The sequence below is a fragment of the Poecilia mexicana genome, unplaced genomic scaffold, assembly GCF_051168715.1.
Source record: "Poecilia mexicana isolate PSO_F unplaced genomic scaffold, ASM5116871v1 scaffold_6, whole genome shotgun sequence".
Classification (NCBI taxonomy): Eukaryota; Metazoa; Chordata; class Actinopteri; order Cyprinodontiformes; family Poeciliidae; genus Poecilia; species Poecilia mexicana.
Genome location: NW_028263375.1, coordinates 1,426,817 through 1,438,163, shown reverse-complemented (window position 1 = coordinate 1,438,163; position 11,347 = coordinate 1,426,817). Strand labels below are relative to the sequence as shown.

The following is an 11,347-nucleotide window of genomic DNA, read 5'->3' as shown; positions in this document are numbered from 1 at the left end:
AGAGAAGAGGAGGCTGCATGGCCGCCCGGCGGAGTTATCCCGACCGACAAATCTAACGGCCACAGTCTGACTAAGGTACGTCAGCGTCGGTGAGAGTCACGTGACAGCAACTACAGTATGGCCGAGCGGGAGGAGACGGCTAACAGTGGGTAAGTTTCTGCTGTCACTGCAGAATGTTCTAATTTGATTAACATATTTTTCCGAACCGCTCTGAAGGTTTCCGTGTGGTTCTGTTTTAAAGTTCTGCTTGTTGCGATAAAAAACGCAACAAGTTAAACCTGAAGAGTTCAGGTGAAGAGTTCCAGCTGGAGCCCCCAGGTGCCCCCCTCTGGCTGTCACTGACCTGTTTCTCATGGACCAGAACTCTGAGTCCTCCTCTGAAGGTTTACTTCATAGGTTGTTAGCCGCCGGGTCCGGTCCGGTCCATGCAATGCATTTGCCTGTTTTTGTTATTGTTATAAATATTTTAATAAACCAGAAGTGAATAACTACAAAAAAAAACAAAAAAAAAATCAGTTATTTTTTGGTTAAAATACAAAGCATGAAATTGAAAAAAAATTTTGACGGTGGAAAACAACCACCATCAAATTAAATTTATATTTAGTTTGATGTTATTTTTGTATTTAAAACCAGGATAAATCGGCTCGTTCCCTTAGATTCTGTCAACATCCACACTACATGTGCGCTCCCTGTATGTTTACCCCTGACGTCACTGACCATAAATGGTAATAGTGTTATGGACAGGCATAATAATTTGCTTTAAACTCTTATCAGAGCTAATCAGAATTTTAGCAGTGTTTATTTTGCTATATATGTGGAGAAAAACTATCCAAAACAACCTGCAGTGCTTTGTCTGAAGAGAACAGGCTACATGTATGCAGGTGATTCTTATTTTTAGTTTAAACGTAACAAATAAAAAAAAAAAAAACTAATAATAATCCAACGGCCAAAATTGTACATTTTGACTCATCTGCTTTTAATCCTTTTGTTTCGTTTTGTGTCAGAGTAAAAAAAAAAAAAAAGTCTTTTTTTTTTCTATCAGTTGTTCCTGGTGAGCAAATCCAGTCAACCAGAACATGCACAGAAAAAAAACATCATCATTGGCAAATTAAAGAAGTGATAGCTGCTGATTTTTTTTGTTTTGCTTTTTCATATTTCAGGCGATTAACTTAATGACTAATAACTGTCCTATATAACTTACATAAAAAGTGAATATTTCTGCGTTTGCTCCTTGCTCTTTCTGATTTTCAGAATTCTCTCCAACATGCTAGATATGAACTTGTGGATCCAATCCTGTCAGATAGCCATGGACCCATTCTTGTCTTCTAGTTCTTGGAGTTCTTGGTCCCACATTTTCTGAGCAATGTTCTGATCTTTTAGCCACTTTGTCACGCCAGCCTTGTGACACAGGGAGTCATTTTGCTGGAAAGCCCCCAGTGTTGACTGTTGTTACTTGCTCTCGTTTAGACGTGATGTGGTGAGTGAGTCTGTCAGTCAGTCCTCTCTCACAGCAGAGCAAACTGGGACAGTGGTTGATTTTCTGACTTTTGCAGAGGTAGATAAGATCAGTGGATATGATTGTCATGTTAGTCATGTAAGTATTGCTGATCATAGATCTTCCAAAATTAAAACTTAAAAAGGTGGTGCAGATTTATGGACCAGCTGATTTATTGGTGCACCCCTTCTGATCTTTAAGAACTCATTTATAGTAGGAACCTGATCTTAACTCATGTTGTTCCCAGTGTTCCTGTACCTGCTCAGTGATCTCTCCCCTTCTCCACCTCTTCTCTCCAGGATTGTGCAGAGAGCGTTATCTGTGACTGGACTTCCCAGTCTGGCCAGCGGCGTTTGGAGCTACATGGATAATACCATAAGGTAATTCCTGGTCTCTGCAGCTGCCACAGGCTCCTTCCACAGGATATAGATCTGCACTGAAATTGGTGCAGGTCTATATTAATCATGCTTTTGGGTGTAGTGATGGGCTCAGACCTGAACCTTCAGAGCCACACGAAGACAGTTACGAAGTTGGCCTTCTATCACCTGAAGAACATTTCAAGAATTAGAGGACTAATGTCTCAGCGAGATCTAGAGAAACTCATCCATGTGTTTATCTTTAGCTAGCGTCTTCACTCATATGTCTAAAAAAATAAAAATCAACCCTCCACTGCAGCTGATCCAGAACGCTGCTGCTGGCGTTCTGACTAAAACCAGGAAGATGGAGCAGATCAGCTAGTTCTAGAGTCCTTCCCCTGAGAGAATAGATTTTAAAATACTGTTGTTAGTTTATAAATCACTAAACGGCTTAGTACCACAATATACTAAAAATCTGCTGGTGTTGTATCAACCTTTCAGACCTCTCATATCTTCTGGTTCTGGTTCTGGTTCTGCTCTGCATCCTAAGAACCGAACATGGAGAGAAGGAGCATTCAGATTCTATGCACCACACATCTGGAACAAACTTCCAGAAAACTGAAACACTGAATTCCTTTAAATCAAGACCAAGACCCAATTTGTTTATAGCCGCCTTTGATTAATAACAACTGCAACATCATTCGTATTAGTCTGGATTCCAACTCTTCATTACTTCTCTTTTTTTTGCCAATGCAATGCAATAGGTTTTCTGTTTGTTTGTGTTTTTATTGTACAAAGCACTTTGAATTGCTTTGTACAATAAAGCAATTATTGTTATAGGTTTACTAGCTATACTAGTAAACCTGACTTAACAAGCGAACTGGTGTTACCCAGTGGTCATTAAAACCATTTTCATGGAAACATCCAATCATACAAAGTACAATAAACTGATGAGGATGTGAAACTGTCTTAAAGAGGAACAGGGCAGAACTTAATTTCCCTTCTCTGTAAGATGTTTTTGCTTCACATCTTTGCATATTGTGACACAGGGAATTTCAAACTTGTGCCTCTTAGAAATCTGTTTTGTCCAGTCAGGTTGTTGATTCTCCTGCTGCATGAATTCAAGACTGAATGAAGATCTGCATCAGAAAAGCCTTTCACCCAGGCACCAACAGAACAACTTAATGTCATTTCACTAAAACTGATAAAAAGATGATATTAGGTAATACACGCACAGTAAGTTTTCCTCTGTGTGTTTGCAGGTGGTGCTGGATCCCTGACTGGCTGCCCTCATGGTGTCCCACCTCTCAGAGCCAGCTGATGGCTGCAGAGGACAGGATGCTGAGCTGTAAGGATCAGAGCTGTCTGTCTTTTCTTAACCAATCACTGCCCTGGGAAAATGAACACATAAAAAGAATGGCACTTTCATTTTCTTTCTCTTCACTGAACTCCAGTGTTGTGCCTGTGTGTCAGATATCTGTGCAGAGTTGATCCTTTAATCAGTCTTTAATCAGTCTTTAAAGCTGATTAAAGACTGTTAATGTTAGAATCTGATCATAAAAACAGATGGTGTATTTATACCTTCCTCTGATAAGATCTCTATCTGTAGCATCTGGGCCTGCCATGATCACAGATTTTACTGGATGATAAATCGTAAAATAAATTATTGCGATAACTGATAACAATGTTGTTTTGAGACCATTTTCAAGTCATAATAATGCAAGATCACCCTTTTAAAGTCTAATAAACTTTGATTTTGTACAGAAAACGCCACACTACAACTGGACGACATTTTCAATATCCTAAATAAAACATGACACCAAAACCAAAAACAATAAATAAAAAGGAAGGAAAAACTCTACAGAACTGAAACATGAATAAAATGGATTAATAAAGTACAAGCAAAATTGCCTTTCAAAAGATATGAAATCACAATGGAATTGATCAAGCTCTATCATGCAATGAATTGATTAATTGCTTATTGCAAAAGGGTTAGGAGCATCATGTCGAATTACCCACCCACTCTACCAAGGGGTCTAGTCCATTGTTGTTGGGCGTATTCTACGTTTGATCCTCTTATCATTTTTCCTTCTCTGTCTCATGGCTCCTTTTGTTCTTGTCAGGTATCAGATCTGCATTTACCAAGGAGTTTGTCCCCGTCTCCTGTGGCAACATGTTGTGGACGCTGGCTTTTTGCAGTGACGTTGTTAAGGATAAAACCCCCATAGTCCTGCTGCATGGGTTTGGAGGTGGCGTGGGTCTGTGGGCTCAGAACGTGGAAGCTCTCTCACAGGACCGGCCGGTTTATGCTCTGGACCTGCTGGGCTTTGGCCAGAGCACAAGGCCTGTCTTCTCCACCGACCCTCTGGAAGCAGAAGCTCAGTTTGTGGAGTCTATTGAACAGTGGAGGGCCAAAGTGGGTGTGGAGTCCATGATAATCCTGGGTCACAACCTGGGAGGATTCCTGGCTGTGTCTTATGCTATTAAATATCCAGCCAGGTAAGTTCAGATGGAATCTATTCTGTTATCTTCCTGAAGTGTTTTAGATTCTTAGCTAACCTTCTAAAAGGTTTCATACTCTTCCATGTTCTGTGATGATTCCATCCCAAATGATAATGTGCTTTACTGTATAAAACCAACACTGAACTGGAAGGAAAAACTTACCAATAAATCCAACTGAGAATCTGTAGTCAGACTTGAAAGCCATTCAGCTGTGCAAAATGCTTGGATGAACCTAGCCCCACCTAGACATAGCACCAATCTTTGCACAGAGCAGCCCCCTCCCAGCCCTCCCAGCCCTCCCAGCTCTCCCAGCTCTCCCAGCTCTCCCAGCTCCTTCAGACTAGCCAGCAGCAATCAACAAACACCTGGTGAATCTGTTCACCTGTCAAGCTCATTATATGAGCAACTTCTCAGAAACTTTGTTAAAGGGTTAATAGAGGAGCCATGTTGTGATGTCTTGAGGGGGTGGAGTTTCAGAAAGATCAGGAGTTTTTAAAGAGACAGAGGCCCAATTTCCAGGCATTAAATTACAATGTCAATTTTTTTTAAGTTGTATTTGATATATATACCATTTTTACATCAGCTGAAAGTAGCATAGTAATTTTATTGTGTCATAAAATTATACTATCTGACTGGAAAATGCATAATACTGTCTCTTTAAAGCTGGTAGAGACACACCTCTGAATGCAGTGAACATGTTGGTGTCAAATATGCACCAAGCCTGTTTTCACTCCATACACAGAACTACATTGACGGGTTGTTTGTTAGCATAATGTTGAATGTGTTAGCAGAATGCCACCTCTCTACTTGTTTGGATGGAGTTGGCGCCCTGAGTCCATGTTAAGCTGAACGTTTCCTCCCAATGCAGGGTGAAACACCTGGTACTGGTGGAGCCGTGGGGTTTTCCTGAGGTTCAGGAGACAGTGGAAGCAGATCGCCCCATTCCGGTGTGGATCAAAGCCCTCGGAGCAATGTTCAGTCCCTTCAACCCGCTAGCCGGCCTGAGGCTGGTCGGACCCCTCGGTAAGAGTCCTATGCACGTTAAACTGGGGTTGCAACTCTGGCATTAACTGCAAAGGGAATGAAGAGATGAGGTTACAGCAGTGATGTTGTAGCTGAGGCTGATGGTGTCTCTGCAGGTCCTACTCTAGTTCAGACACTGAGACCCGACTTCAAGAAGAAGTTCTCATCCATGTTCTCAGACAACACTGTGTCAGAGTACATCTACCACCTAAACGTCCAGTCTCCCAGGTCTGCCTCCTCCTGCTCCTCCCTTCTTTCCCTAACACCATCTACACCTCCCCACATCACTCATCCAAACTTTTGAACGCCCACAGCGGAGAGACTGCTTTTAAGAGCATGACGGGTTCGTGCGGCTGGGCTAAGAGGCCCATGCTGCAGAGGTTAGACCAGCTGCATCCTGACATCCCCATCTCCATCATCTACGGCTCCCGCTCCAGCATAGACAGCACCTCAGCCGCCTCCATCAAAGAGATGAGAACAAACTCTCACGTGGAGATCGTTGTGAGTTATTGCTCATTGTCCTCCAGTACTGTGGTGGCAGTATCATGATATAAGGAGTGTTAAAAGTGTACGTTGTACCACAACACAGGAGCATTGCTGCAACTCAGAACAGGATCAATGTGCAGCATTTCAACTTTGCAGTATCAATGACAGTTTATGTATACATTGAAATTTAATGTATTTCTTGTATGTAGGTTAGTTTTTTATATGTTCATTTAATCTTCTACTAACAATATTCACTTCACTGTTTCCAACTGAGCAACTTGGTCACTATATTTAGCATTTTTTTAATGATCTCCCTTAGCTATTGGAACATTGACGGTGTGTTGTAAACTTATTACATGATTAAAATAATTTGTGTCAGCCAAAATCAGAATCTGTGATCAGCCAGAAAACTTCAATAAGTGCCCCCTGTTACACCAACTTCTGGAATCGTAGTTTTTTTTCATGACTGCATGCTGAGGTGCTGTATTTGACTACCAGTCTTCCTCAACACGTTGCTTTGTGACCAGTCTCTATCTCTCTCCTTCCTTCCTGTTCCTGCAGACCATGCGTGGAGCTGGACACTACGTCTTTGCCGACCAGCCCTATGATTTCAATAACAAAGTCTTGCAGGTGTGTGAAAAAGTGGACTGAGAACAGGGACGGTCTGGATGTGAATCTGTGGGGCAAAAGGAGAGCGTAACTCACTACCATCACGTTCTGATCTGCTGTGGGACCTCCTTAAGAAAAAAGGAACAAGTGTTTTAGAGAGGAAAAAAGGAGCATGACTCAGATCTGAGGACATGATTATGATCATCAGACCAGTGATTCAGTGGTATTCTTAGAAACCCGAAAAAATCCAGCTGATGCCATTCATCTGATCGGTGCTATTTAGCAGCATTCCCAGTATGACCCAATAATCCCATTAGACCTGAACTGGGTGGCTCATTTGAATTACTTGTGAGCGCCACACTATACATTCTGGGTCGGAGAACAGGAGGATGTGTTCCAAACATCCATCTGACTGGAGTGCACATACGTCTTCACACTCATTCTTCTAAAGTCTTATAAGAATGGGAAAATTACTCCACTTTCTTTTATTTTTGTTCTAACCCAGCATTTATTCATAAATCCTGCCTGTGGATACATGTGGGATGTTGACTGGAGAAGTTACTTTCACTACAACATTGTTTTCATGCTCAGCTTTAATTTGTTTCTGCCACACTCACATGTTCACTCCAGCTCTGACTGATGTTTCTGTGCTGAGCCTTGGCAGCGGCCTCTTCTTCCTCCTCTGATCCAGAATTAAGCTGTGAGGATCTACTGGGAAGCTGGAGTTCCTGGAGCAAAGGTTTTCTATAATACAAAGATTCTCAAGTTAAGTTTAAATGTTTTAATCTGTTCAGAATGAACAGAATCAAGCTGATAAAACATTAGAAATAGTGGAAAACTGTTGAATAACAATTTTTTGTTTGTAGAAGAACCACAGATATTTGTTTTTTTTGGGGGGGGTGTTTTCTAAAAACGCATCTCCTTTATGTTTTTCTGAGTACTGTAAATATTGGATTTTTATGTTTGTAATGATCTATTTTAAAAAGTGCAATGTACTTGTGTTCTTCTTGCTGTTTCATTGCAGCCTAATTAACATTAAAACGCCGTTTTCAGAGTGTTTGTATGAGCTGAACAACCTAGGATCTATCTCTATCTCTCACAGGGCTAATTTAGTCATAATTGGGAAATTATCTATTTTGTAATTTTCTTCATTTAGCCTAGTCCACAGATAGCCAGAAAACCTGGAAAACCCACATATTTCAATGCGTTCTGGCTTTTATCCACATGAAAACTGTTTTATGCAACTAAAAACAATTATGAAAACACCGACCAAAGTGGAGTTTTGAGAAAACTTAATATTTGTGTTTGCGTGTGTTCATGGATAACTGGAGATGCAGGGTTTACAGTATGTCTACATACTTGCTTTCACATGATTCCCAATAGACGTCTTGTTTTATTAACTTTATATTCTGATACACCATTTAAAAGTAGTTCAACCTCCATATGTCCACACAAATGAAATTAATGGCGCCATATTTAATTCCTAGTAGGAAGTCGTGGTTGATTTGAAGGATTGTGATTGGCTGAGACAGGTTTGCGCTTTGTGCTAGACTGCCCCCTATGGGTTTGGCATGTTTAAAACAATGCTTATGGGCGGATTTGTGCAGGTTTATGTGAATGGAAACTTATTTTTTAAAACGATGTGGCAGAAATATTTGTTTTTATAAAGACCCAGCTACATGCATTCTTATGGAAGCCCGTTTCTGCCACTCTTTTAACAAAATATCTCATTATAATGAGACAGTCTCTCAACAGACTTTTTTTAGACATTACTGCAAGGACTGCTGTTTTATTTTCTCTATTCAGTTTATATGAATAAATTGAATGCTTGACTCAACCTTGTCTGCTTTACTTGTGTAATTCTATTCATCTCTGGGTGTTTGTCATACAAGAAAGGAACTGAAGAAACATTAGAAAGATACAATATTTATTCCTAAATCCTGACCAATCCAATCAGTTGGGTAGACCAGAAGCATGTCTTAACAACATAAAAAAATTGGATGACTAAATTTTTGTCTTTTAAACAACTTATTTTTGGACCAAAGTTATTGAAAAAGAAACTGCTTAATCAGAATCCCAACCTGGATGGCATTAAATTAGTCACCAGTAAAAAAGTAAAGAACTTATTTTTGACCATGACATGTTATTTAATTCCCATACTAAACAGGTTTCTATTATTTACTTTTTTCATCTCTGGAATATTGCTACAATTTGAAATGTTCTGTCCAAGAATGATACTGCAAAAATAGTCCAAAAATAGTCCATGCATTTAATGCTGGACTAGTGTAAATCTTTACTATCAGGTTGTAGAATATTTTAGCTTTCCTTCATGGCTCCCTGTTAAATCCAGAGTAGAATTTAAAATTCTCCTTTGTACATTTAAAGCCTGTAATAATCAACTCCATCTTGCATCAGAGACCTGATTGGTCCAGATGTTCTTAACAAAACCCTACGCTCTCAAACCACAGCTTTACTGCCGGTTCTTACATCTATAAGACGTATCCTTTCAGTTTGAAGCATTTGCTCAGGTAACATCAGGCTGTCTGCATTGAGGTTGTCCTCCATTTATGTTTTGAAAAGAACAAAGAGACTCAACCATCTGTATTTAATAGATAACATGATGAATTGTTTTTATTACGTACTTACTGTATGGAAAACAGACAGACTCTATTCTCTCATGGCTAGTTAAGGTTCAACACTTAGGTTTTTGTTTTAACAGAATAGCAGATGATTAAGAGATCTACCTGCCAACAGCCATTACTATCTACAATAACTCTTTAAATAATTTTTAATTAATATGAGTTACAACAACATTAATTTTCTCTTTGGGATGCATAAAGTATTTTTGAAATGTAATAAAAATTTTATCCCAACTTTTCTTAACATTATTTTTTTTTTTACTTTCCCATCCTGTACCAGATAAATTATTCATGGGTGGGTTCAGCCGAGGATGTTTTTAATTCCCCACATGTCCACTAGAGGACGCTCAGATATAGAGGTGCTACTTGTATAAATGTCCAGTCATCCTCCTGTGCTTTTGTTTCGTTAGCAGAGAAACAGTCTAACACTCTACAAACAGCTGACAGGCTCCATTATTTGGATCCAAATATCCACGTTAACACCAACACTGATGATTAGATCTTCTGTTTTCATTCCTGCTCGTAGGTTTATGGATACAGCAGGTATTTCTCATCTTTCCCCAGTCAAAGAGTGACGACTGTTGGCTGTAAAAAGCTTTTCTGAATGCTGCAGGGGTTTCTGATTAGCCTTAGAGACTTTTAGTCATTTTTTTCTAATACTGGAACCCTCAGCTGACAATTTAGACATGAACATGTTCCTCTCCTACTGAGGCTTTGCTGGATGGCTGATCTGTGGCATTAACTGGGTAGTTAGCTATTATCTTTGAGCACACCACAGGACACACACATACACAGCAAGAAGACAGTGATGCCATCTTTCCTCTGACATGACACCATTAAGAACTACATGGCAGGGTTGGGCCACTCCAGACCTGTGAGTCATTCGTCTGACTTCAGCACCCCCTAATGAATCACAGGGCTGATTACTGGAGCTGGAGTTTGTCAGATCGGGTCATCCGCTCAATCAGATTGTGGCGGTGCATCATTAGGTGTAAATACGGATCTAAAATGAAATCTGTTGATCCAATAAGGCAGCAGGTGGAGGGGTGCGTTTTAGAAATCATTCATTTTTCTTCACAGTATGCCTCTGATAACTATTCACTAGGAAGGTATCAGACCATATTTAGCTTCTATAGAAAGAACAACTGAGAAAATAGTTGAAATGTCCTCCAGCAGTATAACCTCAGACATAGCCCAGGATAAGCTTTTCCCATAGTGATGTTCAGTAGAAGGTGAAGACTCATCATCATCACACCTAAACCTATAATGACAAGCAGCTTAGGGGTTTTGGAGGTAAGTATTTTCCGTGTGCTGATGTAAGTTTGAGTATTTGAGGACTGGCTGATCCAAACACATACATTTTATGCCACCAACTGAACAAAGCATAAGAACTTGTGTCTGAGAATCCTGCTCAGTGAAATTGACTGGGACAATGTTCAGTGAGTGAGTATGAGTGAGGTGGACTGAGGAAGAGGAAGAAAGGCTTTGGAAAAGGACCTTTTCACTGAAGCACAAACCAGCCCAGGCCAGGCTGGTCTTGTTTATGTTGCTAGGAAACCGCCATGGTTTGAAGCCTGAACCAAATGTATTAAATTCATCCTCTCGCCTTTTTTGTATCTCTGTTGTTCTCTTCCTGTGTCTGTCATGTTCACTCGCTTTTGGGCCTCTGTCATGCTTTCTCTATCTGCTGTTATCTTTTTCACCTTCTGATGGAGCTTATCTCCCTCCTCTCCTCTGTCCGCTCTCCCTTCACTCTCTCTCTATTTCTGACCCCTCTGAGTGTATGTAGCAGTATCTGCTGGTTGTTCTGTCCCTCCCTCCATCTTAGACCTCAAACAGCCTCTGAGACAGTGCCACCCCCGTATCTTTCACACTGTGCCGCCTTCAGGAAGACCATTCCCGACCTTCTGCAACTTAGTTAGCACACCAACACATACCGCATTATCAGATGTTGTCTAGCTGGAAAACTTGAGACTAGATTTATAAATGCTGAACCCCATCCACTTTAGTGCAGCACAATCTGTTGTGCTTTACTGAGTATCTGAAATAGTACAGCTGTTTTCACCCAGATAAGTGTTTGGTTCCAGACTATAGCTGCAGCTGCTGTCACACTGTTTCATCCATGTAGGTGTATGCAAAAATGTGCCCTACATGGGTCTCAACTTGAGCGAATGAAGCAGATTTTCAAATGTGTCCTGTCACACATTTGAAGAATTTCTATCCTTATTGATGCACTC

General features: G+C 40.4%; 1 protein-coding gene across 1 annotated transcript; it reads left to right on the top strand.

Moving 5' to 3' along the window:
• Window positions 1-2: 2 nt before the first annotated feature.
• On the top strand, window positions 3-8,308 carry abhd5a (abhydrolase domain containing 5, lysophosphatidic acid acyltransferase a). Its single transcript, XM_014986530.2, has 8 exons — window positions 3-149; window positions 1,795-1,875; window positions 3,114-3,199; window positions 3,975-4,350; window positions 5,222-5,376; window positions 5,493-5,604; window positions 5,691-5,877; window positions 6,424-8,308. The coding sequence occupies exons 1-8, from the start codon at window positions 118-120 to the stop codon at window positions 6,511-6,513; spliced, it is 1,119 nt and encodes a 372-aa protein (XP_014842016.2). The 5' UTR covers window positions 3-117; the 3' UTR covers window positions 6,514-8,308.
• The last annotated feature ends 3,039 nt before the right edge of the window (window positions 8,309-11,347 follow it).